This window comes from Coregonus lavaretus (genome assembly GCF_964263955.1).
Source record: "Coregonus lavaretus genome assembly, chromosome: 11".
Lineage (NCBI taxonomy): Eukaryota > Metazoa > Chordata > Actinopteri > Salmoniformes > Salmonidae > Coregonus > Coregonus lavaretus.
In genome coordinates, this window is record NC_139998.1 from 33725467 (window position 1) to 33753070 (window position 27604).

General features: G+C 42.7%; 1 protein-coding gene across 2 annotated transcripts; it reads left to right on the forward strand.

Moving 5' to 3' along the window:
* Positions 1–390: 390 nt before the first annotated feature.
* On the forward strand, positions 391–26131 carry chka (choline kinase alpha). 2 transcript variants are annotated; one of them, XM_084172329.1, is made up of 12 exons: positions 391–819; positions 3745–3853; positions 6376–6429; positions 12331–12444; positions 13664–13797; positions 14397–14501; positions 14817–14875; positions 14994–15081; positions 17146–17254; positions 17529–17635; positions 18213–18294; positions 24029–26131. In XM_084172329.1, exons 1-12 carry the CDS (start codon positions 584–586, stop codon positions 24086–24088), a joined length of 1257 nt encoding a protein of 418 aa, XP_084028455.1. In that variant the 5' UTR covers positions 391–583; the 3' UTR covers positions 24089–26131. The 2 variants fall into 2 exon arrangements, with proteins under 2 accessions (XP_084028455.1, XP_084028456.1); XM_084172330.1 differs by lacking the exon at positions 6376–6429.
* Positions 26132–27604: the final 1473 nt, after the last annotated feature.

Consider the following 27604-nt stretch of genomic DNA (forward strand, 5'->3'; position numbering starts at 1 on the left):
GATCAGCACAAACATTGCATAGTCAAAACATTTGTAGGAAATGCATGGTGAAAAATTTAAAATTCCCATCTCCCATTGAGGTGAAAGTTGTTTTAGAGAAAGATCATTAGTACATCTTGGTTAATAGTAGCATAATCCATAGCATAGCCTAAAGTAGACAATATGTTTATCATTGCACCACAAAATAATATTTGTGAAACAACTACAATAATGTCTTTACCATGCATGGGAAATGTTGCTGGGCTGTCTTTGTTTTGCTCCTAAAAGGACGTGCCTGTGCCAACCAATGAGAGAAAAGAATGGGTGTGGTGGTATGACGTATAGATGCAAACCCTACGTGCAAACCGTGCAACCCCCCTCGATTTCAGCCTATTGCCTGGCGCAACCAGCAGCATTTCTTCATTCGATTCACTACTTGGCACTGAACGGTCGTGTCTACTCTGCTGTTTGAATAAACCCGAGACGCAGATTTTCTAGATTGATTAAAGACACATTGCATGAAATCCAAGCAAGCCTGATTCTACATTTCCTTTCATCTAATTAATTCAAACTGTAGGCTATTTAGTATTCATTTTAAGACAACATGAAGACGAAATTTATCAACGGGGTGTCATCCTCCCCTTCTATGTCGTTGGGTTTGTTGATCACTGAAAATGCACTTGAGGTCCAGCCAGACACTGAGGATGAATGCAAGGACATCATCCGGCCGGATGAGCCCGACCTGGACACGAAGCGTAAGGCGTATTTATGGTGCAAAGAATTTCTCCACGGTGCGTGGAAAACGGTGACAGAAGAGGACTTTCAAATCAGCTTAATAAGGTAGATATAATCTTTGAGCACATTCACCATTATTTATCATGATTTATTTTTCATATATAACTTATCATGATTTATTTTTCATATATTACACAGAGAAACAGTTATTTGCTGCGTTTGCAACTGCACAGGATACATTTTTCTCTCCCTAGTCATGATGGTATGGAGGACCAAACCTGCCATAATTATAAATGAATAAATAAATGCACACATAAATAAATGAATAAATAAATCCATATAAATAAATGAGCAAGGAAATACAAAAATACGGACCAAAATGCATTCATTTTTCTCTACATGTCTGTATGTATTCAAGTATTTATTGATCTATTATCTAATTATTCACACTTCAATTGTATTAATTTATATATTTATTTATTTATTTCTTCCTCCAATATGATAATGATGGGGGGGGGGGGGGGTGTCAATCAAACGTCTGTGGGTGGTATCTAACACACCATTGGTTGATCAATTTCACTGAGTGTTGCTTTTTTCTGGCTGATGGTCTGAAAAGTAAACAATCAAACTACACACACTTGAGAGATTTACAACTGGTAGATAACTACATTTTTACATTTTACATTTTAGTCATTTAGCAGACGCTCTTATCCAGAGCGACTTACAGTTAGTGAGTGCATACATTATTTTTTTTCATACCCCCGTGGGAATCGAACCCGCAACCCTGGCGTTGCAAACGCCATGCTCTACCAACTGAGCTACATCCATGCCGGCCATTCCACTGCGCCACTCGGGAGGTTACAGTAGCCCACTTCTTCTGGCAAGTAGTATGGCTGCAATCAGTAGCTAGAGATTTGGCAGTGATGGCTAACGCTGCTGAAAACAACACCTCTCCAGATGACCTGCTTTTCCGTGTGGAGGTGTAACGGAGCTCTTGAAAACTTGAAAACTCTAGACGGCATTCTGCCTTCTCCCTACAGTTCTGAGACATTAGTTTCGCCCACGACTGCCTAATGTTTACTACAATCCGGACGCTGTGTTTTAACGTTTGGAAACGTCAATAATCATCGCTTGCAATATGGCTTTTGAAACATATGGCCCTTAGCTTACATCAGCGAGAAATAATCCTTCAAATAAAAAAGATACACATAGTGTAGCAGTTTTGCACAGATCCATACAGCTATGTGTGCCTCCATCCAATGAAACTACACTTCCCGAGCTTACACACGGGTGTTCGGAGAATGCTAGATAGCTACATAGCACAGGTGGTCACCTCTTGTCTTCCATCTGTTTTCAGTAAACAAACGCTGTAACATGGAGATATGGCCATGTGGGAACACTAACCCTATCAAGGTGTGTCAATTTAACCTTTTGTGTTAAAAAAAATATTTATTGCTGATATGAAAGATAAGTTCCTTATGCTTTCAAACCCGTACCGCAAATGATACATGTTAATGTTCAGACGGATCTTAACAAAGCTCCCCCATACAGAAGACGCCTTCGTCCAATGACACTTATGTGTAATGTAATGGAACTGAGAGTCATGATCAAGGGCTAAACGGAGGTAAGAACATACCATAACCTCACTCCACAGCTACCTTGAAATGTAACCGATGGAGCTATCCAATTGGTTCGCACGTTGTCAAGCTGGCAGTCACATGTTGGCGATGTAGAGGACCCTCGTTCAAGCCCAGACAGTGGCAAATTCAAGGAGGCAGCGCTATATGCTAAACTAGCACACTGACCCTGATTATAAGGGCATGCATCGAAAACTTGGGTCTAGCTGTTACAACGGGCACAGAGGTGAACCCGTTAGTTCTTTGGAGGAAGTTGCCCAACGACTTAACCAGAGTTCAGGTGATAACAGAGAGTCCTGGTGCAACACACCATATACAATCGCCCTCTGGGCCACCATAATCTCACCGTCTTTCAACTGGTCGTTCAGTACAGTACCGTTTCTGTTTAATTTAATGTTGAACACTGTTCTGTTGTACTGAACGCACCCCAGGCAAATGCAATCGAGCAACGTGCCGTGACATTGAATAACCAATGGTTTGCTAGATACATACGTTACCTTGACACCCCCTCATCATCATATTGGAGGAAGAAATACAGAAATAAATAAATGAAAAAATAATATATATTTATAAAATGAATGAAAGTGTGATTCATTATTTAAATAATTATTTATCTATATGTGTTCATTCATTCATTCATTTATCTATTTATGTGTGCATTTATTAATTTATTCATCTATTTAAGTGTGCATTTATTTATTTATAATTATGGCATGTTTGGTCCTCCATATGATGGTGTCCAGTGGTATGATAGGGTTTAATAAACAGAGAATATGATACTGTGATAAACCTAAGTAATGTAATTTCAAATTAAAACGATTCCTTTGCCCATATGGGATTGTATTGTGTTTTTGTTTTTAAAGGCCCAGTGCAGTCAAAATTCTGTTATTCCGGTTTTATATCAAATTGTACAACAGCCGTTGAAACTAACACTGTCAAAGTGTGAGAAAAAATGTTTTCCTGATAGTTGCTGGCAGGAGTTTCGGCTTTCCATGGTGGTAAATTGGTTAATAGACCAATAACAAAGAGAGTTCCAAACCTCTCTGCTAATAACAGCAAATGTTCAGTTTATCCCTCCCCATTCAGACCACTCCCAGACAGTCCAAGCAGAAATCTTGCTTGAGAAATAGTTTTTTGCGAAAAAGCAGTTTTTTTCCCATTTGAATGGAAGTCTATTGCAGTAAGGTACTTAATTGTTACCCAGAAATGATTTGATATTGATATAAAAACAGCTGCATTGGGCCTTTAAAGCATCACTCCTTATTGGGCTTTTTATCCTAGAATAAAACCGTTATTTAGGCTGCCACATTCATTGGCCTAATCAAAATTCTGGCGATGGGAAAATGTGACGCTTCTATGAGCTACATTCGTTTTTTTTGTAATGTTGTGACAGGGGTGGCCTCAGCAACAAGCTCTTCCTCTGTGCCCTGCCCGACACCCAAACCAGTGTAGTTGATGAACCCCGCAACGTCCTCCTGCGCCTGTATGGAGCTATTCTACAGGTGTGTATGACATCTATAAACAGACAATGAAATGTTGAGTGAGTCAGTCACATCTTACCTAACACATGTTTTTGTCACACAATGACCAGTGTATAAAACATACATTTAACATATTGTTTGTTTGAATTTCATTGACTAAGCTGGTTATCAATATCATGTCTCAATGAAATGAAATGCACCCATATACAGTGGAATCCAAAATTATTTAGACCCTTTATAAGATTGAAGAACACCCTTTATAAAGATTTTATACAGTCATTTTTGCTCATCTTTATCAAGGGTGTCAATAATTTCGGACCCCACTGTATGTGTTGGGTGTCCTTTGAATTTTCTCTTCAGTTTAACTGAAAAATCCCATCAATGTTCTTTAGGCTAAATACGTAGCCTACCGAAAGGCCCAATCTTGGACCCTTAAAGTTAAATTTGATTTAACCTGATTTTCTGGTCATGTTTTAGAATAGAATAGAATGTGATAATATAAAAGTTTAGGAAAATACATAGCCTACATGTATTCCCTAGGCTTTGCTGCTGGAATTTGGGGTTTGACAGAAGGGGAAGGAGATATCTTCTTCCTCAAACATCTTCTTGTGGAAATACCCTCTGGGGCAAATACCCACATGATGGGTGGCTCAAGTCGTGTGTGCATGTGTGTTGGTGTGCGTGTGCGTGTGTATTTGTGTGTGTGTGTGTGTGTGTGTGTGTGTGTGTATCTGCTGTTGTGGTGTGATGTACCCCCATGGCTGTACATGCATATGCTCTTTGCCGTAGGCCTTCCAAAAGGAGCGTGCCTTGAGCACACTTGTTTCCAGGTGATTCCACCATACCATACACGGTACAGTATGAGATCCCTGAAGTCTCAGTATTGTCCACAACAAAGTTAATCCATATTGTTATGGAAGGCAGCTTGTGAATTGATGCACTTGTGAAGATATGGGGGGGGGGAGTAATGATAAGAACTAGTGGTAACTAAATGTCGTAATCTATAAGGGTTGGTGTGAGGTGTGACCCAGGTGCGGTGCAGGATAGGCAGTAGGCAGAGATGGTGAAACAAGGATCTTTACTGGTGGTCCCAAAACCAGGACACAAAATAACAGACTTGTCATGATAAAATAAAGGAGGAGCAAATTGGTCTCCAAAAACAGGCTGACAGCAAACATACGAAATACTAACTACGACTGAAAACAACAATGAAACAGGGAGAACACTTCTCAAGTACCTGTACCTACGTCTCACGATCAGATACTGATTAGTACTGTTTGGCATTGAGAAACTAGCAGAGAAAACTGAGCAAGGGAACACAGGGAAGTGAGGGCATAAATACACAGGTGAACAGGTAGACACAGGTGACACCAATAGGATAATGATTAGTCCAGACAGTGAGTGAGGAGGTGCCTAAGGCTGTCGGAGGATGACACCTAGTGGGTAGCGACCCCCTCCTGTAACAGTCATCTAGTTTAGTTTTTGCATCATGAGCTACTGCCAAATGACACAGGGGGATATCATTCCTGATGACGTGTCACTAGGTCCACATTGCATTGCTCATAGATCACATGATGGGAGGCTAGACAACCCCAAGAGAACCTCCTGGCTAAAATCAGATGACCAGAGAATCCAGGTCAAGAGTCAGTCAAGCTTTCATTCTCCTGTAGTTGGATGGGAATGACAAAAGCAACAACTCTGATCTAAAACATTTTAGCGTAAAACTATTGAAGTAACACTATAGAATAGAAAATACAATGAGACATGCCACATTTCTAATAAGAAGGCATACACCATTTGGGACCTGAGGACGAAGACCCATGAATTAAACATGTACAATTAGCCAGGAGATGTAAAGCAACAAAGATTATTGTAAGAATCAAATAGAATGGAATATTAATATATATTCATTATGGTCTCATGCAGTTTATGAGATTCTTTCTGATTGATAATGGCAGTGGTTACCTTTTATTGCCAATGTTCTCAGTGTAATATTAGCACACCTGTTGCTAGAGCAACACTGTGTTCTTCACTTTTATAGAAAATTGCACAATAAATTTGCCTCATAAATGTTTCGACCATGTCTACAGAGGAATTATAAATGTCTTATCAAACACCTAATATTATTAATAACTCCGAAATTCGTGAGTAACTGGGTTTCCTCAGAGGAGAAAATATTTAAAGTGCTAGTGCATAGATAGGGCAACAATGTCAATATCTGCCTTTTATGCCAAAGCATACTGTCAGTGATCTTGCTGGTGTTGAAGCCAAACCTTAACCTTAACCTTCATGCCACCTGCCTTGATCAGGAGATAACAGATCCCTTTCAGAGAGCTTGTCTCTCTGTTTCTACGACTTTAATATCTCAACAAGTCGGTCGTTAAAAGGCACTGAGCGCTTTTCTATTGCCTTTTTGGCCATTGGACTTGGGGACTATACTGTACTCTGTCATTGTCTCTTTGTGAGGATGCTGTAGCATGATGACTCTTTTGAAAACATACATGTACTCATGGTTAGTTTCTTGCTTTTTCTTTCATTGATAGATGTCCTGTAATAAGGGGGAGCCCAGACAGTCAAACAAAGAAAATCTCTTTCAAGTAAGTAACTAATGGCAAAGGTGATCTACCCATACTATTGGTTAGATTTGTCATCTGATTGTGAAATTCACCACAACGTTTCATTGTTCTGGCCTGGAGACTGTGTTTTTGTATTCATTTTCTGGAGTCTGTGATCAAATAAGTCTGAATAGATTAGCATGAAAGATTTTAGTAATTGCCAATGGACGTAGTGATCACTTTGAAAAATGTAAATCCCAGACCATTCTCCAAACTGGATGATATAAAATGGTGTTAAGAATTAGCCATGTTGAGCCACCACTTTGGATTGAGGTCACCTCTGTTAGTCAGTTGATGATAGCAAGATAAAAAGAGGGTAAACATTCATGACTCATGTTATCCCACCAATGTGTTATTGTTGTCACTCACCTGTCATTGCTATGCCATTAGCATCTTTTGCATGAGATTCACATATATTTATCCTATTAGAGGCTAATCCTACCTTGGCTAGCCAGTCTGTCCCCTCGTAGACCTCACTGCTCCTTAACTGTGTGCATGTTGTAGCTGTTTTCTCGTTACAGTATGATTTAGGTTCACATGGACAACAATATTGCCTGTAAGGTTTTTTAAATACAGTTTAAGGACAACGTGGCATACTTTACTATAGACTCTCACTTTCACATGATGACTAATTACAGTAATGGTGAACACACCACTCATGTCGTCATAACTGTAGCTTCAAGTGGAAAATCCCTGCACCTGCTGTGCCATGGTCATGTGACCGTAGCCCTGGCACAAAGGGGATAGAGTGAGGGCAAGTGGTACCCATCAGATGGTACTGTGGCGCTGAACCTAATGTTAATACATTGTATAGAGGTGCCTATTGTTAATGTCAGTTCAGTTCACTGTGATTTATATAGCAATAATTGTGTAATAAACATCCATGTTTTTAGATGAACTTTCAAACTAATATTGAAACTATTTATGTTTCATTTATTACAGAAGGTGAGACGTTTTGAAACTAAAGAGTTATATAATTCACACATTTGTTAACAATGATTTTTGAATGGAAGTTCCTAAGGTGTTGGCGTATTGATTAACCTTATTCTCAGTCAATGGAGGTACTCATTACCCATGAGTACTACTGATTGAGTACATTATTGCTATCTGTTTTGTTATCCGCATGCACAAACAGCAGGCAGGGGCGTACTTGGTGATTTGGAGGCCCCAGGCAGAGGCCAGTCTGTATTACCTTTTTATTACCAGTCTGTATTACCTTTTAATGTGCCATGAACACAACCAGTCATGATGTTTTCATCTGGTTGTCAAACAAATCACTTCAAAAAGTATGTTACTTTCGCACGTTCATCCCAAAAAATTCCAGCATCCGAACAGTGCACTGTGCACCCACCAACTTTCCTTCAATTCGCAAGTGGCTGAAACTACTGTATCTCACCAGAGAAAGCATCCGAGTGAGCGAAACAGCGCCCCTCTGTCTTATTATATGTAACCCATGTATTTGATGCTGTCTGGACAAAAAGAGTATGACATGTCACTAGTGGCGCATGGAGGGGGGCCTCAAGCGGATAAATTAAAATATATATATATATTATTAGTATAATTTTTTTCAATTATGCCCAGCTCACGAGGCCCCTTGATGAAGTGAGGCCTGAGGCAATTGCCTCTTCTGCTTAATGGTAAATCTGCCACTGACAGCAGGATTTGATCATCCAGGTCAGAGCTACATTTATTGACAGGGAAATAATTTTCCAAAGACAATATGTTGTCAATTCAACACTATTTCAGACCGGTCTGCACTAGTTACGGTGGACATTTGTACCATTCAAGTCTATGACCATTGAAATGCATTGGGATTTATGCAAATGTGGTTGCAGTGTGAAAAGTATAAGTAGTGTCAAAATGTTTTTTTCAAGCACACTGGCCAATGGTAGTCTGGACGTTTTAAAGTTGTTTTGGTGTTTGTAGCTTTTACGGTTTTGGCTCTAGAGATTCCAGCAGAATAATAATAATAAGTATGAACAGTTTCTAAAGTTGTGCTTTGCTTTCAGCAAGTACACCTAATTAGGAAATGTGGACCACAGTAGTGTTTTTGAGGAAGTGTGATTTCCTTCCATTTCTCAGAATATTTGTGTTCACATCTGGACAGGCCACAGTGGACCTCAGTATCCTGATGAAAGGGAGATCACATTGTATCACTTCCTGTTCCACAGATTAGTTGTAATTATGTATTTAAATTGACAAATCATACTGTATATTGAGTTGCAACAGAGGAAATGGTAGCCATTAAAAAAGGCACTATTAATATTTTTCAATAATGAGGAAGGTTGGACGAATGGAATGCTGAACAGTTGCACAACAAAGTGGTCATCAACAGACCAGGATGTGGATGATAGATAGCATTGTTGATTATTAACCTGAAAAGTAGGCTACTTAGCCAATTGAATTTGAAAAGCCTTGCCAAACAACCTGTTGTGATAGAAATAGGTCGTAAAATAAAAGTCGTTGGGAAACTGAGGGTGACTGCTGACCCACTTTTAGAGTGATTTCATGGACATGGAAATGCATTGTACGTGTAGACCTACATACAGGCTGCAAGGCCACAATGTGTGTCAGGATGATTATGATAACAGAGATAACAGGTTGAGCAGATTTCCATTTGGCATCCATCAGCACCACAGAGATATATTGCGTAATATCATCGGAGCAGAACCCATCTTTAAATGTGTCAAATATGAATACTTGCAGAGTTTAAAATTGGCTTAGTTGTTTTTAATAGGTCTGCCACACCAAGGATCATTTTGGTTTCATATGTAAAAATTGTCTATGGTTGACGGGTCTCACCCGTTTTATGGCATGACATCCACACAATGGATAGACCTAAAGATGATTACAGTATGTCTCTTTTGACTAGTGGGAAAGCCATCAAAGATGAGTACTGAAGAAGTTCCCCATGTTGTCAGTGATTATTTACTTATCATGTTTTCCCCATATGAGGTCAGTCCAAAGTGCATACAACACGCCATAAGCAAATCACTACTATAGTTTGTTTTCCTCCTATTTGGCTTCCGACAGAAAGAGCTGAGTCACTTTGAAGTGCACACTTAGCAAATTCCTTGCCCAACTGTCAGAGTCCACAGATCACTGCCAGCTCATAGCTGGTTACAGTAGATAAGGGCACCTGTTCACAGCCGTGGGAAGTAGTGGTGCTGATAAATCGAAATCCCCCCCAAAATATATATATATATATATAAAATCAACTTTATCCAACCAAATTAGTGCACTAGGCCTTTAATATTCCTGAATGAGCAGAGAAAAATACCCATCGACAGCACCTCCACCCCAAAACATCTTCCCGCGGCCATGCACCTGTTGGCTACACCGTATTTGGATTGTACTCAAGGCTATATTTGTTACGATTAGCGTTACTACTGTTTAGTACTGTATTTACAGTGTAACAATGGTAATTATTTTTAATGTACTTAGCTACATTAATATACAATAATAAGAACCCTTTATTTTTAAGTATCAACATATATTTATCTGTAAGTTAACATACTTTTCTAATAAATTGTGTCAGACTGTATAGGCCTATCTTTTGAATTCTAGCTATTTCAGAGCTCTGGCCTCAGATAATTGCTCCTGACACCATTTTCCTCCACAGTTGAAAAGCCCTGGTGTCTTCTTCGGTTAAGCAGCCACAATTACTGATTGATGCTGTTGGCAGGCTCTGCCTCTCTCAGTACAATTGGCCCCTTGTTTAATTATTCTCCTCATGTGGAACGCAACTCACTTCTTCCCTCTCTGGTCCAAATCTGCTTTTAAACGTACCACCATGATGGACAAAAATACCTGCAAAGTCACTGACAGAGTTGGGAATGTAATTTGTTTGAGGTAGCCATTTTACAGTTACCATGACTCAAATATCTGGATCTGTGTATAATTGATTTATGAAGCCGTAAGCTTGTTTCATGTTATGTAAGGTCATCATCAGCTTCCGCTGTCTAAGCTGTTCTAATTTCATCCTATAGAATTGAATGTGTTTCTGTCCTACTAACCCCCACTTGATGGAAAATCACAGCTAACAATGGACCGACCACAGGTTGGCTGCAGTCATTTTTAGCTGATCCTATTAATTGTCTTCTCTTCCGGTTATCATGAAAACATTAACCGATGACTAAGTCATTTTACCTCATCATTTCTAAGGTTGGTTGTGCAAGACAGCAGTGACTGACAATCATGAAGTTCATTAGGAGAAGTAAACAAGCCCAACTTTCTCTCATTCACCTGTCTGTTTGTGTGCATGCTAATTGCTGTTCTACGGTGAGGGAAAAAAGTATTTGATCCCCTGCTGATTTTGTACGTTTGCCTACTGACAAAGACATGATCAGTCTATAATTTTAATGGTAGGTTTATTTGAACAGTGAGAGACAGAATAACAACAAAAAAATCCAGAAAAACGCATGTCAAAAATGTTATAAATTGATTTGCATTTTAATGAGGGAAATAAGTATTTGACCCCTCTTAGTTCTTGGTGGCAAAGCCCTTGTTGGCAATCACAGAGGTCAGACGTTTCTTGTAGTTGGCCACCAGGTTTGCACACATCTCAGGAGGGATTTTGTTCCACTCCTCTTTGCAGATCTTCTCCAAGTCATTAAGGTTTCGAGGCTGATGTTTGGCAACTCGAACCTTCAGCTCCCTCCACAGATGTTCTATGGGATTAAGGTCTGGAGACTGGCTAGGCCACTCCAGGACCTTAATGTGCTTCTTCTTGAGCCACTCCTTTGTTGCCTTGGCCATGTGTTATGGGTCATTGTCATGCTGGAATACCCATCCACAACCCATTTTCAATGCCCTGGCTGAGGGAAGGAGGTTCTCACCCAAGATTTGACGGTGCATGGCCCCGTCCATCGTCCCTTTGATGCGGTGAAGTTGTCCTGTCCCCTTAGCAGAAAAACACCCCCAAAGCATACTGTTTCCACCTCCATGTTTGATGGTGGGGATGGTGTTCTTGGGGTCATAGGCAGCATTCCTCCTCCTCCAAACACGGCGTGTTGAGTTGATGCCAAAGAGCTCGATTTTGGTCTCATCTGACTACAACACTTTCACCCAGTTCTCCTCTGAATCATTCAGATGTTCATTGGCAAACTTCAGACGGCCCTGTATATGTGCTTTCTTGAGCAGGGGGACCTTGTGGGCGCTGCAGGATTTCAGTCCTTCACGGCGTAGTGTGTTACCAATTGTTTTCTTGGTGACTATGGTCCCAGCTGCTTTGAGATCATTGACAAGATCCTCCCATGTAGTTCTGGGCTGATTCCTCACCATTCTCATGATCATTGCAACTCCACGAGGTGAGATCTTGCATGGAGCCCCAGGCCCAGGGAGATTGACAGTTATTTTGTGTTTCTTCCATTTGCGAATAATCGCACCAACTGTTGTCACCTTCTCACCAAGCTTGGTGATGGTCTTGTAGCCCATTCCAGCCTTGTGTAGGTCTACAATCTTGTCCCTGACATCCTTGGAGAGCTCTTTGGTCTTGGCCATGGTGGAGAGTTTGGAATCTGATTGATTGATTGCTTCTGTGGACAGGTGTCTTTTATACAGGTAACAAGCTGAGATTAAGAGCACTCCCTTTAAGAGTGTGCTCCTAATCTCAGCTCGTTACCTGTATAAAAGACACCTGGGAGCCAGAAATCTTTCTGATTGAGAGGGGGTCAAATACTTATTTCCCTAATTAAAATGCAAATCAATTTATAACATTTTTGACATGCGTTTTTTCTGGATTTTGTTGTTGTTATTCTGTCTCTCACTGTTCAAATAAACCTACCATTAAAATTATAGACTGATCATTTCTTTGTCAGTGGGCAAACGTACAAAATCAGCAGGGGATCAAATACTTTTTTCCCTCACTGTATGTGTCTGCAGGGTGCTGAGGCCATGGTGCTGGAGAGTGTGATGTTTGCCATTCTGGCAGAGCGGGAGCTTGGGCCCAAACTCTATGGCATCTTTCCCCAGGGCAGACTGGAGCAGTTTGTCCCTGTAAGTGCCTCTGTAAATAATAATTGATAGGGAAAACAAATATTCACGACTGTGTGCGTGTCTGTGCATGCGTGCATGTATGTGTGTACAGGTGTACTATCTTTATTTGATCACTCTGTTGTCACAGATAATTTTCCTGTGCAGCAGTAAATTCCAATTTGTAGTGTATTCAAGGTTTAAAAAGTTTGTACTTTCCACTTTAAATGTCAGACTTGATTTCCCCTAACAAAAAATGTAGCAACCTCTACATAAATGTCCATTAATTATAATCAATAGATTGTATTGATTATACTTTCTTTTTATACATGAATTATTATCCACAATTCCTGTAGGATTATTTTCCTGCTGTGAGAAACTGTTCAAATTAAGATAGGAAATCTGTAGGGTCTGTTCATGTCTGGGTGTGTTCTGTTCAACGATGTGTGTTTAATTTACAGTATGTACAAAGGGAATTAATTTACAATTAGTAATTTATCAGACGCTCTTATCCAGAGCGATTTACAGGAACAATTAGGATTAAGTGCCTTGTTCAAGGTCACATTGACAGATTTTTCGCTTAGTTGGATTTGAACCAGCGACCTTTCGGTTACTTGCCCAACGCTCTTAACTGCTAGGCTACCTGCCGCCCTAACCATACTAAACCATACACTTTTTAAAGTGGCAAAAATTGCTTGAAGTGATGTAATTTAACACTTTGTGCAAGCGAGAATATTCTTGGTAAATTGAATCCATGCCCACATTGTCCAGGCATTGTCTTAACAAGAGTTCTCTTGCTAAATTCAACCCACGCCCTAGGCTAGACAATTTAATCAATTTAAATAGGTACAGACCATGAGTATAGTCATGTTCTATCTGAATCACCAGTTTTGCTTGTATGATGGATATCATAATCAATTTTTGGAACAGCATTAAATATGTTTTAGTTATTCACTTAAAGTCCTCAGAGACCAAGAAACCACAGAGGTCAAGCAAATGGCCTTTAAGCAGCTTCTGCTGTGATAAGATCTTAAACTGTTAGCGTTGACAGTGGCCAGAGTGGAGGGCAGAAGGCAATGGAGCTGGTTATACCCTCCATTATTTTTGACAACCCTGTCAGCAGTTGGTAATGTTGTCTCTGTTTATTGTTGCATAAAAAGTTGTCAGCTTGATGGGATTTAAGACAACCTGTATTCAGCTAAGACTTGAAGACCTGGCTTCCTTGACCTCTTTGTGTTAATAGAGTCGCAAACTGGACACAGATGAGCTGAGCATGCCAAGCATATCTGCTGAAATAGCTGAGAAGATGGCCAAGTTCCATGGTATGAGGATGCCTTTCAACAAGGAGCCCAAATGGCTGTTTGGAACTATCGACAAGTGAGTTGGTCTCTTATTATGCAATTTCCAATAGAAACTGGAAACCCTCTTTGCCTATCCTGACCTCACTGAAAGCTCCAAACAAACATTAGCTATCACACATATCTCCCCTTAGAAAATGGTTGCTAGTTTGCTTTTGTGGGTCAATCCTCAAGTCACCTGGTTTGAGAATAATAGTGAGCCAAAGTATGTTTCCCGAAGTAATTTATTTGTAGAATAAAACAACACGCCAATAACAGTCTTGGTGAATGTTCTTTGCCTTCCTTTTGATTATGTGTTTTATGAATGGCCTTGGTGTACAGTAAATTGACTTACAGTATTTGCTTACAGTTAAAATAGGGCATTTACATTGTTAAAAGGATTAGCTTATCAGAGTGAAATATCAACTTGTTGACCTGCTTCATGGTCTAAGGATAGTTTCAAGGTAATCACAGAGAAAAAGTTGCTTGTCATCACAAATAATGTGTCATTTGTGTAGACAAGAAGTGCATTATCATCATCGCTGTGATAAAATAGTGATATCTGTCTTATCTCTAAACTCTATAACCTCTTGTATCCCATACGTTCCCTGACTTTCCTGATGTTTCCCCTATCCACAGGTACCTGAACCAGGTGATGAGACTCACCTTCACCAGGGAGTCCCACATTCGCAAGTTTGCCCGTCTGAGGAGCTGTAACCTGCCCCAGGAGATGGAGAGTCTCAAGTAAAGCCCACCACACCACCCTGGTTCCTGAATCACGTACACAACACCTTTTAGGAATAAGCACACAGGAGCAGACATGATTACATGTATATGCAGTAATTCAGTTATGGAAAAGTCATATGGTGTTTTACAATAAATTGGTGTGGAATCCAGTCAACAACAATAAGCAAATAATTCCATACAAAGACTGTTGTCTGAGTGGTTGAAATATGTGCTGGAATTTGGTATTCTGTTTTTTGGGGGGTAAACAGTGAATTAGTGGACATGTAACTCCTGCTTATTACCTGCTGAAATATGGCTTGCTTTTCTTTGTAGATCTTTGTTGGACTCCACTCATTCCCCTGTTGTTTTCTGCCACAATGACTGTCAAGAGGGTAAGGGGTCTTAGGCATAGTATTACTTTGTGTAAAGCTAGTGAAGATAATCTTTTAAATACAATGTATTGTACTGTGTGCATGTGTGTGGTGTAATAATTATTCTCTCATCCTCTAGGAAATGTCCTGCTCCTCAGTGGTCGTGAGGGCTCTGACGGACAGAAGCTCATGCTGATTGACTTTGAATACAGCAGTTATAACTACAGGTCGGTTCATGCTCAGGCCCTAGTGTATACTGTAATCATCCCCTTTATTACTGTAATCATCTTCTTTATTAATGTAATCATCCCTTTTATTACTGTAATCATCCCCTTTATTAATGTAATCATCCCTTTTATTACTGTAATAATCCCCTTTATTACTGTAATCATCCCCTTTATTAATGTAATCATCCCTTTATTACTGTAATCATCCCCTTTATTACTGTAATCATCCTCTTTATTAATGTAATCATCCCCTTATTACTGTAATCATCCCCTTTATTACTGTAATCATCCTCTTTATTAATGTAATCATCCCCTTTATTACTGTAATCATCCTCTTTATTAATGTAATCACCCCCTTTATTACTATAATCATCCCCTTTATTAATGTAATCATCCCCTTTATTAATGTAATCATCCCCTTTACTTCCGAATCAAAGACAAAACATGTATACTGAATGTACAAAATGTACAGCATTTCTTTGGGTTTCTGAGAGCTGAGACACATTCCTCAGAAAAGGAGCTAGATTCAGCAGTAAACATTGGCCACACTGTACAGTGTGGGAGGGCTTTGTCCGTCCAAGGTGACACTGTCTCTGCAGAATGTAAATCTTATGTGATGTCTACTGCAACACAGACAGGGATAGAAGGAATTTACCCAGGTAGTTTGTATTTATCATGTTTTTTTTCAACATTTAAGACAAGAATGTAGCCACACATATTTGAGATCCAAAACCTCCAATGTTTTGGCTGCCTTCAACTGTGTTTCTGAGTCTTATGTCATCAGGTAAACAAGCCAGCCAGACCTACCAAACAATCCATCCAGTCTCTTACTGCAGTTTTTCCTGTACCACTTAGTATTTCGTTTTTTTTTGTAAAGTATGGAATTCATGAGAGCCCCATTTCTCAGAAAGGACCTTCACTGTTATTGGCCTTGGCTCACAGCTAAGTTAGTACCGTCAAAACAGCCCACCCCCGCCGTCCTGACCCTCAGGCTCTCTCATGGTCATTGTACATCACCACACGTGCTCCTCATTCTCAAGACGGATCAGGTTTCACTGGGCTCTCCTGTCTCCTCCCCAAAGCTTTGATTGTATGGGGGGCTAGGGTAAAACATAGGGCATGTTTAGGGAGCTGAGTGTTCATGCTAAAGAACTGGTTAAGTCACATGGACTTATGTACGAAATGACAACAGTCCAAGGAGGCCCATATTAGACTCACATTTTGTTTGTTTTCCCACCGTTTTTCTTCCAAGTCGGTTTCGTTGGCAGCTAGTGTGGCTCGCTTGAAAGGGCTTGAACTGTACAGGTTTTCAGCACTGACCCATATTGCCACAGCCTGGGGTAGAGAAATATTGGAATGGAGTTTAGCCTCCAAGTTGTTCCTTTTGTCTGGTTTCCACAGCAACTGCAATTCCCTACACAAAGAGCTACCTATTTTCACTCCCTTTGTGAGAACTTCTCTTCCTTTGCTATGGGAACATTTTACTATAGGTCTAGTTTTCATTTGGGCAAGCAAGGAAAGAGCCCAAGCAATCATAATCCTGAATCCAATGTCAGTCAAATCAAATCTTATTTGTCACAGGGGCCGAATACAACAAGTGTAGACCTTACACTAAAATGCTTACTTTACAATCCCTTCCCAACAATGCAGACTTAAAAGAAGAAAATAAAAACACAAGAGAAATAAAACACAAGAATGAAGCTATATACAGGGAGTACCAGTGATGGACTGAGCTGTCAGGGCCTGATTAAAGCAGGGGCTGACGCCCTGGGGCCGACGCCCTGGGGCCCAAGCCCTAAGGGGGCCCTTGAGGCAGAGAATGTACTTTTTTTTTTACTGCAACCTCCAACCACAGGAACCCACTCTCAATGAGTGTAGATAGTTTGCTGCCGCTCTGCTAATCATCAGATGGTGGAGGAGAGGAGGAAGGGGGCCCACGTGGGGGGTAACAGATTAATACAAAACCAAAGCCCCGGGGCCTATGATTTGTTAGTCCGACCCTGTGGGCTGTCCGCACCAGCCTTTGTAGTGAAAATAAGCGTATAAAATATATTCTGTTTTCAGGGGATTCGACATAGGAAACCACTTCTGTGAATGGATGTACGACTACACAAATGACAAGTTCCCATTTTTCCATGTCAACTCAAAGAATTATCCCACTAAAGCCCAACAGGTGAGTAAGGATGACAGAATGAAGGCTTTTTGTCCTCTGAATCTGAATAATAATAAATAATAATAATATGCCATTTAGCAGACGCTTTTATCCAAAGCGACTTACAGTCGTGCGTGCATACATTTTTGTGTATGGGTGGTCCCGGGGATCGAACCCACTACCTTGGCGTTACAAGCGCCGTGCTCTACCAGCTGAGCTACAGAGGACCACATGAGTGAATGAGTGGCTTTTTAGGCAAAAGCCATCTAATAACCTTGTGATGTTTATTTTTCAGCTGCATTTCATTGGACGCTACCTGTCAGAGACTGACCAGGGATTTCAGAATCTGAGTGCTGAAGATCAGATGAAACTCAAAGAGGAGCTGTTTGTGGAAGTCAACAGGTGAGGGCCCCAAGTTGAAGTGGCCAAGGCATTCCTCTGGAATGTGGGGCACTGTGAAATTGCTCATGTGTCTGACACACTAGAGTATTTACACCTCATGAGTAATTTATTTTATTTGAGCAGATGCTCTTATCCAGAGCGACTTACTGTAGTGAGTGCATACATTTTTTGTACTGGTCCCACATGGGAATCGAACCCACAACCCTGGCATTGGAAGCGCAATGCTCTACCAACTGAGCCACACAGGACATATGAGGACAAGTTGACTTAGTGTTTTTTTGTCAAATCTGAGGACACCTGTGGTTTAGTACTTATAATGGCCTTCTGTTGAGAGAGCAGCAGTAAATCATAACAATAATGAACCCCTAAGACTGGGCCTCTTGGTTACTGTAAAATGCTCCCTGGGAAATAAAACCCTGGAATCAGTCCAGTAGTGATGAAATAGCATATTTCCATGTGGCTGTTGCTTTGGACCAAAGGTTTGCTCAGTTCACCCAGCTGTATGTTTAATGGACCATACTTTCAATGTGCTTGTCCACTGTTTTATTGAAACATTTGCCTGTTGGTAATTACACAGGTTTGCTCTGGCTTCGCACTTCTTCTGGGGTCTGTGGTCGATGATCCAGGCGAGAATCTCCACCATTGAGTTTGGGTACATGGTGAGTGTCCATTATCTGGTTGTCATGCTTTTGTTTTACGCATTTGTATTTGTAATATAAACAAAACAGCCGTTCTCCCTCCAAAAAAAAATGTAAATGAGAAATGTCCCACAGGACACAGACGTCAGTTCAATGTTTAGTTTTGATTTACATTTGGTTGAGTTGTCAACTAACGTGAATTCAAGCTGAAATCAACAACAAAAATTCACAATGTCATTAAATTTAGTTAAAAAGTTGGGTGAAAAAAAAGACTAAGTTCCCTTACGTTGATAACTTTTTTTCAAATCCAATCAGTTTTCCACGTTGATTCAACGTCATCACATTGAATTTTTTGTTGAAATGACGTGGAAACAACGTCGATTCAACCAGTTTTTGCCCAGTGGGGTATGTTATATACAGATGTAGGATCTTAATTTGATCACTCTTTTGTTGCTGAGGTTTAAAAGGAATGTTAGACTTGATTTGCCCTAATGATAAATGTATCAACCCCTACATTATTTTCCTGCTGTAGCAAACTGTCTCAAATTAAGATCCTACATCTGTAAGACAGGAAATGTAGATGAGCTTCATGATTTACATACATTCACTGAAAACCTGCACTAACACACGGTTATATTGTGACGAGTACTGAGGATACGAAGAGGCAGGACGCAGACGCTGGAATCAACAAGGTAAAGGTTTACTTAACAATGAGAAAGAGAATAACAAAGAGCGAGTAAACGACACAACGCTAACAATTACACACAACAATGACTGAGCAGTCCAGGGCTATATAGTGGTGGTGATGAGATGATGAGGTGCAGGTGCGCTGGAGGTGATTAGGGTGCGTTGGGTTTCCATTCCTGTGTTGCCGAGGTGGTGCACTCAGACCAGTGGCTCAGTAGACCGGCGAATCAGAGCGCCGGAGGGGAGCAACGGGAGGAGACGTGACGCGCGGCTCCCACCGCAGGACGTCACCGGCCATTAGGACGAGGACGAGGAGCGGGCCGGTCAGGGCGGCGACGGTGGAAGTCCCGAATTAGGTTGGGGTCCAGAACGTCCCCAGCCGGAACCCAGCTCCGCTCCTCAGGGCCATACCCCTCCCAGTCCACCAGGAAACGGAGCCGTCCCCCATGGAACCTGGAGTCCAGCAGGTTCCTCACAGCATACGCCGGACTCCCATCAATGTCCAGGGGCGGAGGAACCAGGAACCACTGGCCTGAGGAGAGACACATGAAAAGTAGGTGAGACACGGTAGTGAGGGGGAAGGAGCAGCCGGTACGACACCTCATTAATCTGCCGGAGGACCTTAAACGGCCCCACAAACCGTGGGCTCAGTTTCTTGCAGGGCAGAGAAGGAGGTTTCGAGTGGACAGCCAGACACGATCACCAGGCTGGAATACGGGAGCCTCACTGCGGTGGCGGTCGGCTTGGTCCTTCTGCCGACGAATGGCCCTCTGGAGACGGACATGGGCGGCGTCCCAGACCTGTCCGGCCCTGCGGAACCACTCATCGACAGTGGGCGCATCGGTCTGGCTGGGTGTCCAAGGGGCCATGGCCGGCTGGTACCCCAGGACGAATTGGAAGGGAGTGAGCCCCGTGGAGGAGTGAACGAGGGAGTTCTGGGCATATTCTGCCCAGGGAAGAAACCTTGCCCACTCACCCTGTCGGACCTGACAATGACAACAAAGAAACCTCCCCAGCTCCTGGTTCATGCGCTCCACCTGCCCATTCGACTGAGGCCTATACCCGGAAGTGAGGCTGGCCGTGGCCCCGATCTTCTCCAGGAAAGCCTTCCACACTCGGGAGGTGAATCGGGAGCCACGGTCCGAGGCGATGTCCTCCGGAAGTCCATAGTGCTGGAAGACCTCTTGGAACAGGACCTCAGCGCCCTGGAGAGCAGAAGGAAGACCAGTTAGTGGCAAAAAACTGCATGATTTTGAGAACCGATCTACGACCACCATGACTGTGGTGAAGCTGTCAGAACGTGGGAGGTGTGACCAAGGTCGCTGAGACACTGGTAGAGGAACTTGTTTGCCTACCGGGGCATTCCGAGGTGTCTTCGTTTGGGCACATACGGAACATGAGTTGACATAGCGAGGAAGATCAGTAGCCAAGGTGGGCCACCAGTATTTTTGTGATATAGAATGCAGGGTGCACGTAATACCGGAGTGCCCTGCCGTAAGGGTGGTGTGCGCTCAGATCAGCAGGCGGACACGGACACTGGTGGGTACATACACGCGCCCCGGGGGGGTGTTGGCAGGCGCTGGGTCCTCCTGAGCCGCCAGGCGAATGTCTTCATCCACATCCCAAATGACAGGTGCAACGATGAGAGACGGGGGCAGGATAGGACCCCCCAGATCCTTCCTTTCTCTGGTATGGTGCATCCTGGAGAGTGCGTCGGCTTTCACATTCTGGGATCCTGGGCGGTAGGACAGAATGAACTGAAAGCGAGTAAGAAATTGGGCCCACCTGGCTTGACGAGAGTTCCTCCATTTCACTGCCCGTATATGCTCCAAATTCCGGTGGTCAGTAAGAATCCGGAATGGATGGACTGCGCCCTCCAGCCAGTGTCTCCATTCCTCCAGAGCGAGGACAATCGCCAACAGCTCCCTGTCTCCAACTCCATAGTTCCTCTCTGTAGCGGTAAGCTTTTTAGAGAAAAAGACACAGGGATACATTTTATCTGGCTTACCTTGCCGCTGGGAGAGGACCGCACCCACGCCCTCCTCAGATGCGTCCACCTCCAGGATGAAAGGACAAGATGGATCTGGGTGTTTTAGGATGGGCGCTGTGGTGAACCTCTCCTTCAGCCTCTTGAAGGCAGTGTCAGCCTCAGGGTTCCAGGCCAGCTTCTGACGCCCACCCTTAAGGAGAGAGGTGAGCGGGGCGGATATGGAGCTGAAGGACCTGATGAAACGCCGGTAGAAATTGGCGTAGCCCAGGAAGCTCTTTAGGCCCTTGATGGTGGTGGGGACTGGCCATGACCTGACGGCGTCCGTCTTCTCTCTTTCCATGAACACCCCCTGAGGACTGATCCTGTATCCCAGGAAGGAGATGGCCTGTTGGTGGATTTCGCATTTCTCCCCCTTCACCAACAGGCTGTGTTCCCGGAGGCGGAGTATGACAGCTCTGACGTCCCTGACGTGCTCCTCGAACGTAGCCGAGTGTATCAGGATATCGTCGATGTACACCACCACCTGTCTACTCAGCATGTCTCAGAACACGTCATTGACGAAGGACTGGAACACAGAAGGTGCATTGTCGAGGCCATAGTGCATGACGCAGTATTCATAGTGGCCTGAGGTAGTGCTGAATGCCGTCTTCCACTCGTCTCCTTCCCGGATTTGGATCAGGTTGTAGGCACTCCTCAGGTCCAACTTGGTAAAGTACCGGGCCCCTCGTAGCTGTTCGAACCAGAGGGAGGGGGTACCAGTACTTGGTGGTGACTGCGTTCAGCCCCCTGTAGTCAATGCACGGCCTCAGTCCTCCGTCTTATTTGGCCACGAAGAAGAAGCTGGCGGAGGCAGGAGAGGTAGAGTGTCTGATGAACCCCTGTTTCAGGGTCTCCGCCACATACTTCTCCATGGCCTCAGTCTCCGCCATGGAAAGGGGGTAAATGCGACTCTTCGGGGGGTGTTGTCCCTCCAGCAGGTCAATGGTGCAGTCCCAAGGCCTGTGAGGAGGGTTACACCTAGCCTTTGATGAAGAGAAGACATCGGAGAGATCTGCATACTCACGTGGAATGTTGGGCTGGAGGGCGGACTCCGGACTCTCCACTGACGTGGAACAACCAAAGACCGGCAGGCAGGTCTTCCGGCATGAGGTGGACCAGGCTGTGATCCTCTTGGTGATCCAATTGATGGTGGGGTTGTGTAGTCTGAGCCAGGGCAATCCCAAGACGATCCGGTGAAGGGGTGACGTGACGATGTGGAATGACAGCTCCTCGTGGTGCTCTGGTAGTGTGGGAATGGTGATGGTGATGGGGAGAGTGACGTGCGTAATGGTGCCTGATCCAATCGGTTTATTGTCCAGTGAGGTGACATGTAGCGGAGATGGCAGTGGCACTGTGGGCAACCCCCATTCAGAGACCAGCTCCCTATCTATAAGGTTCCCCGCTGATCCGGAATCTATCATTGCAGTGGAAATGGAAGAGAAGGAATAACCAGTCACCGTTATGATTTTGTGATGGGAGATGACGTAACACTCACGGAGCGACAACGGGAGTCATACCACCTAGAGTGGGAGCCGCCAGGTGATCTGTGGTCCGTGGTAGTGTAGGGGGTGCTGCCCACCTCCATGGGTGAGGACTCGGAGACAGGGCAGCTTCTATAGCTCAGATGGGGTGAGCGTTGAGGCTCCGGGAGGTGTTGGGAACACCGTCTGTCTCTCAACATGTCGTCAAGACGGATGGACGTGGCGATAAGGGTATCAATGTCCATCTCGTCATCCCGACATGCGAGTTCCGTCTTGATGTCCTCCCGTAAGCCTCTCCTGAAGGCAGTGTGCAGAGCACGCTCATTCCAGCCGGAAGACGCCGCCACCGTGTGAAAGCTCAGAGCGTACTCAGACGCAGGCCCCTCTCCCTGTTGTAGCTGGAGGAGACTCTCTCCCCCGTCCTTTCCCTCCGTGGGATGATCAAACACCGCCCTGAACCAAGCGAGGAAGTTGGAGTAGGGAAGCGCCGCGGCCTCACCTCCTTCCCAGACTGCCGTGGCCCAATCCAGCGCCTTTCCTTTAAGTAGCGAAATCACCAGCGCTATCCTGGCTTGGTCAGATGGATATGCGCCAGATAAAGTGAAACCTGTAGCAAGAAGCTGCTACATTTAGTAGTTTTACCGTCATAGCGCTCCGGTACGGTGAGGGGTCCCTCAGAAGTTGGTGATAGCACGGGAACAGGTGGATTGGGGGCACTCGCCGCTCCCTGAAGTGGAACCGGAGCGCTGGGCAGATTATGCAGAGTTTGGAGCACTTCCTGCATGGCGGCGTTCAACTGGGCAAGCTGCTGCTGGTGCTGGTCGAGGCGCTGGGAAACTCCAGGAGGATTACCTGCTGCATCTATTTTCGTAAGGGTGTGTAATTCTGTGATGAGTACTGAGGATACGAAGAGGCAGGACACAGACGCTGGAATCAACAAGGTAAAGGTTTACTTAACAATGAGAAAGAGAATAACAAAGAGCGAGTAAACAACACGACGCTAACAATTACACACAACAATGACTGAGCAGTCCAGGGCTATATAGTGGTGGTGATGAGATGATGAGGTGCAGGTGCTCTGGAGGTGATTAGGGTGCGTTGGGTTTCCATTCCTGTGTTGCCGAGGTGGTGCACTCAGACCGGTGGCTCAGGAGACATTACATATATTAACAGTATTGCACTTTTCATATATTCTACTTTTGTCCAGCTAATAGCCTAACCACCGATATGCCACATTATGGACTAAATGTTTTATTTTACTATGACAGTACTGGTCAAAGGTCAGTGAGTTCCTTGCCATGTTTGGTCTCACAGACTACTCTGAAACTATACACAAGTATTTGCCATGGTCAGGGCAACCTGATAACTGAGAACCACTGGCCATGGTCAGGGCAACCTGATAACTGAGAACCACTGGGAATGTGTCTGACAGTGATTATCGCTGTTATATTTCCTTTCAATGCTGAAATATGTATACCTTTTCTCTCTCTTTATCTATTGTATGAAATCCATTCTGTGCAAAGGTTCCAATATTTTTCTTTCCTCTGTCTGTCCACAGGAGTATGCCATGGCCAGGTTTGATGCATACTTTGAGCAGAAGCGGAGCCTGGGTGTCTAAGCGAGGGACCACATATAGTAACAAGGAGGTGGAAGATAAATGGATTAACAGCGCTTTAGCTGAAATGAATGCAAACAGGGTGTAGGACCATGCTTAATGGGGACCCCCTGCATTGGGAATGTAATGCTCACTATAGTCATTATTGCATGGACCAAAGTGAAACCATGAATATTTGGTTTGGTGTTGAATTATGCGCCATGCATTGCTGCTCAGTGTTTACACAATATTAAGCTCCTAATATTACATATGCTCACAGGGTCAAGATTGTTCTTGGCTTCTCTTTTCTTCAAAGAAATATCAGAAAGATTAAGACGGGATAAAAATCTTCATTCTGAAAGGAGGTCTGAGTTACATTTCTGGGAAGTCCATTCCTGTTTGGAAATGTTCTGGGATAGTGGAAAAAACAGAAGTCTCAATGACCCTTGCTAATTGGAAAGCCACTAATCTGTGACCCAACAGTGATAAGCCAAATGGCCATGTTGACTCAGTGTCTCAACTTCAATTGATTATGTTTGGTTCTTTGCATCCATGCTCAGTTTTCCTCCATTCTTTATCAACTCACGTTCAAATGACGACATATACTCAGTGGCCAGTTTATTAGGTCACCACCCCGTTCCTCCATTCTCTAAAATGACTTGTATATGAAAATATCTGGAACCGCCAATGAGATGGGAGCATCTCTGGCCAACAGCATTTTTTCCCACCTGCAGTACTGTGAATATAATGTGCAAAATGTGACCTGAAACCCAGTAGTAATGGTAACCTCACAACTCTACTCTGTACTTACTCTTACTTTACACAGTCCCCAGAAATGGTTTCAGCTCTGAATATGTCATTGAACCAGTATTGATATTCAAGCAGATATATTCATAATGAACACATTGGATAATACATTGGAAAGTAAGGAAATACCAAGCAGCAAAGCTCTTAGCTTAAACTAAACAGACAAACAAAATAGATGCTTACTGTGTTATTCAGCTGGGTTAAGCAGTTGTAGATAAGGTTGTGAGAAGAACTGTTAACAAGGTGTTACAAAAATCCTCATGTAGAGGTGTTGAATGTTTATAATGATATCTTTAGAATATGTTTGGGGACTGGAAATATTTACTTGACTTTTTTCCAATTCATAACCAAACTGTGATAATTATTGATGTTTTATAAACAAATTTGTATTCTGTATTTTATCATTATATTTGTTTTATGTACAAATGTTTATTTAATCTTGTTACAATGTTATTTTGACAATTATGAGCCTTCACTTTGAAATGTCATTGTTACGTACAATGTCAGTGGCACTTTTTTTTTCGTTCACCAGACACTTCTTCCTAATGCTTGAGCGCAATTAGCCTAGGGATGAGGTTAGTGGCACTTTCCTGACCAGTTTATTTTTTAAGATAAACTTTTTATATTTTTTCCTCAAATGGAATGAGTAATTTTCATAATAAGAAAGTTGTCTCTTTCCTTTTTGAAATATGTGTCACTCCTGTTTTCTCCACATCTACTACAGTATTGTGTGATCAACTACATTCCATTCTCATGTATATTTGTATATACATTACATCTCTCTATCATGCTATATTATCAGTTTGAGACAAAATAAGAATTGATCCAACTGTTTTCAAATATAATTGTAATTGACAGTGTCACATTCAAATTTCTGAGTATATCCTTGGTGTATTTCATGTCTTGCCATCCAATACAGTGATCAAATAAAATGTACATGTAATTGATTATCAAACATGGTAAGAAGGAGCTCCTCGACATTACACTGAATATTGTTGATAATGTATATTGTAGACTTATGGATAATTTAATTGAATGTCCAATTTGTCTATGCTGTGAAAGGATCCCAACTACTCTATTTTGTGAGTGCAAACATTTAGCCTTGCTAACCTATACAGCTATGCAGATACTCTAAAAGGAGAAAATATGTACTGTATAAAATAGTAAGGGTAAAGTGCTTTGTAAAAGTACCACTATGGCAAGTACATACATTTACTGTACCTTCAACTACATTGCATAAATACTACAACAAAGAGAAAATGTGTGTTCTTGCATTTGTGAGTGTCTCACTATGGATTCAATGAGAATATTTTACAACATAGCTGTTTTCACGTTGAACTTAAATTTCACATGTGAAAACATATTTTCACATGTATTAAATTTAGTTTCAGTTTCACGTGAAAATACAAAATGTACATGTGGAATTGCATGTTCATATGAGAAAATCAATCACGTGAAAATCAAATTTGCAGGTTCAAATGTAAGAAAATGCCATGTGAAAATCTCACTTTCACATGTGGAATTGCAGATTCATATGTGGGGTTGAAATATGTTATTGTCCTCACATGTGAAAAGATGGTGTTAACATGTTGCAGTAGCAATGTTTCCACCGGTGGAATTAGGGTGACCACATCTAAAAAGCCCAAATGCGTGACACGGGAACAATTTTGCAGGACATTTGCAGAACAGTGGGCAGAATAAAGTTTTACCATACATTCTCTGGGGGCAGGTTCAAATGGCAACATACACTCAATGGCCAGTTTATTAGGTGCACCACCCCGTTCACGAAAATGGTTTGATCCTACAGTTAGTGAGTGATATAGCCGTGGCTTGCTATATAAAGCAGGCAGACAGGCAGAGGCATTCGGTTACTGTTCGATTGAACGTTAGAATGGGCAAAACGAGTGACCAAGCGACTTTGAGCATGGTATGATCGTTCGTGCCAGGCGCGCCGGTTACAGTATCTCAGAAAGGGCCAGCCTCCTGGGCTTTTCATGCACGACAGAGTCTAGGGTTTACCGATAGCACTTATGGCACTTTTCCCATTGCACTTATCATAAGAGTAGCGGTGTTAACCCCCGGTGTCCTAGCTAAATTCCCAATCTGGCCCTCATACCATCATGGCCACCTAATCATCCCCAGCTTCCAATTGGCTCATTCATCCCCCTTCCACTCCCCTCTAACTGTTCCCCAGGTCATAGATGTAAATGAGAATGTGTTAATAAATATATAAGTGTTCAATAAAAAAGACGACCACACCAGGTTCCACTCCTATCAGCTAAAAACAAGAAGAAGTGGCTCCAGTGGGCTCTTGATCATCAACACTGGACAATTGAGGAGTGGAAAAACATTGCCTGGTCCGACGAATCCCGGTTCCTGTTGTGTCATGCTGATGGCATATTATCTATGCATGGTCACTTTACCCCTACCAAATTAAATCGACTATGTCACTGTTGATGTGGGTGCGTTGAGAGGAGTCAGACGCAGGACGCATAAGCTAAGTCAAACAAGACTTTACTAAATGTACAACCAGTACAAAATAAAGTACCTCTAACGAGGAGGCAAAACGACAACGCAACACAGTGCGTTACAATAACAATTCCAGAGTACTGCACAGGATACCACCAACAGACAGGAAATAAAATAACACACAACTAACGAAAACAACCACAGGAAACTTATAAGGCACATAATCAAGACCAAACGGACACAGGTGTAACAGACAGACCAAAC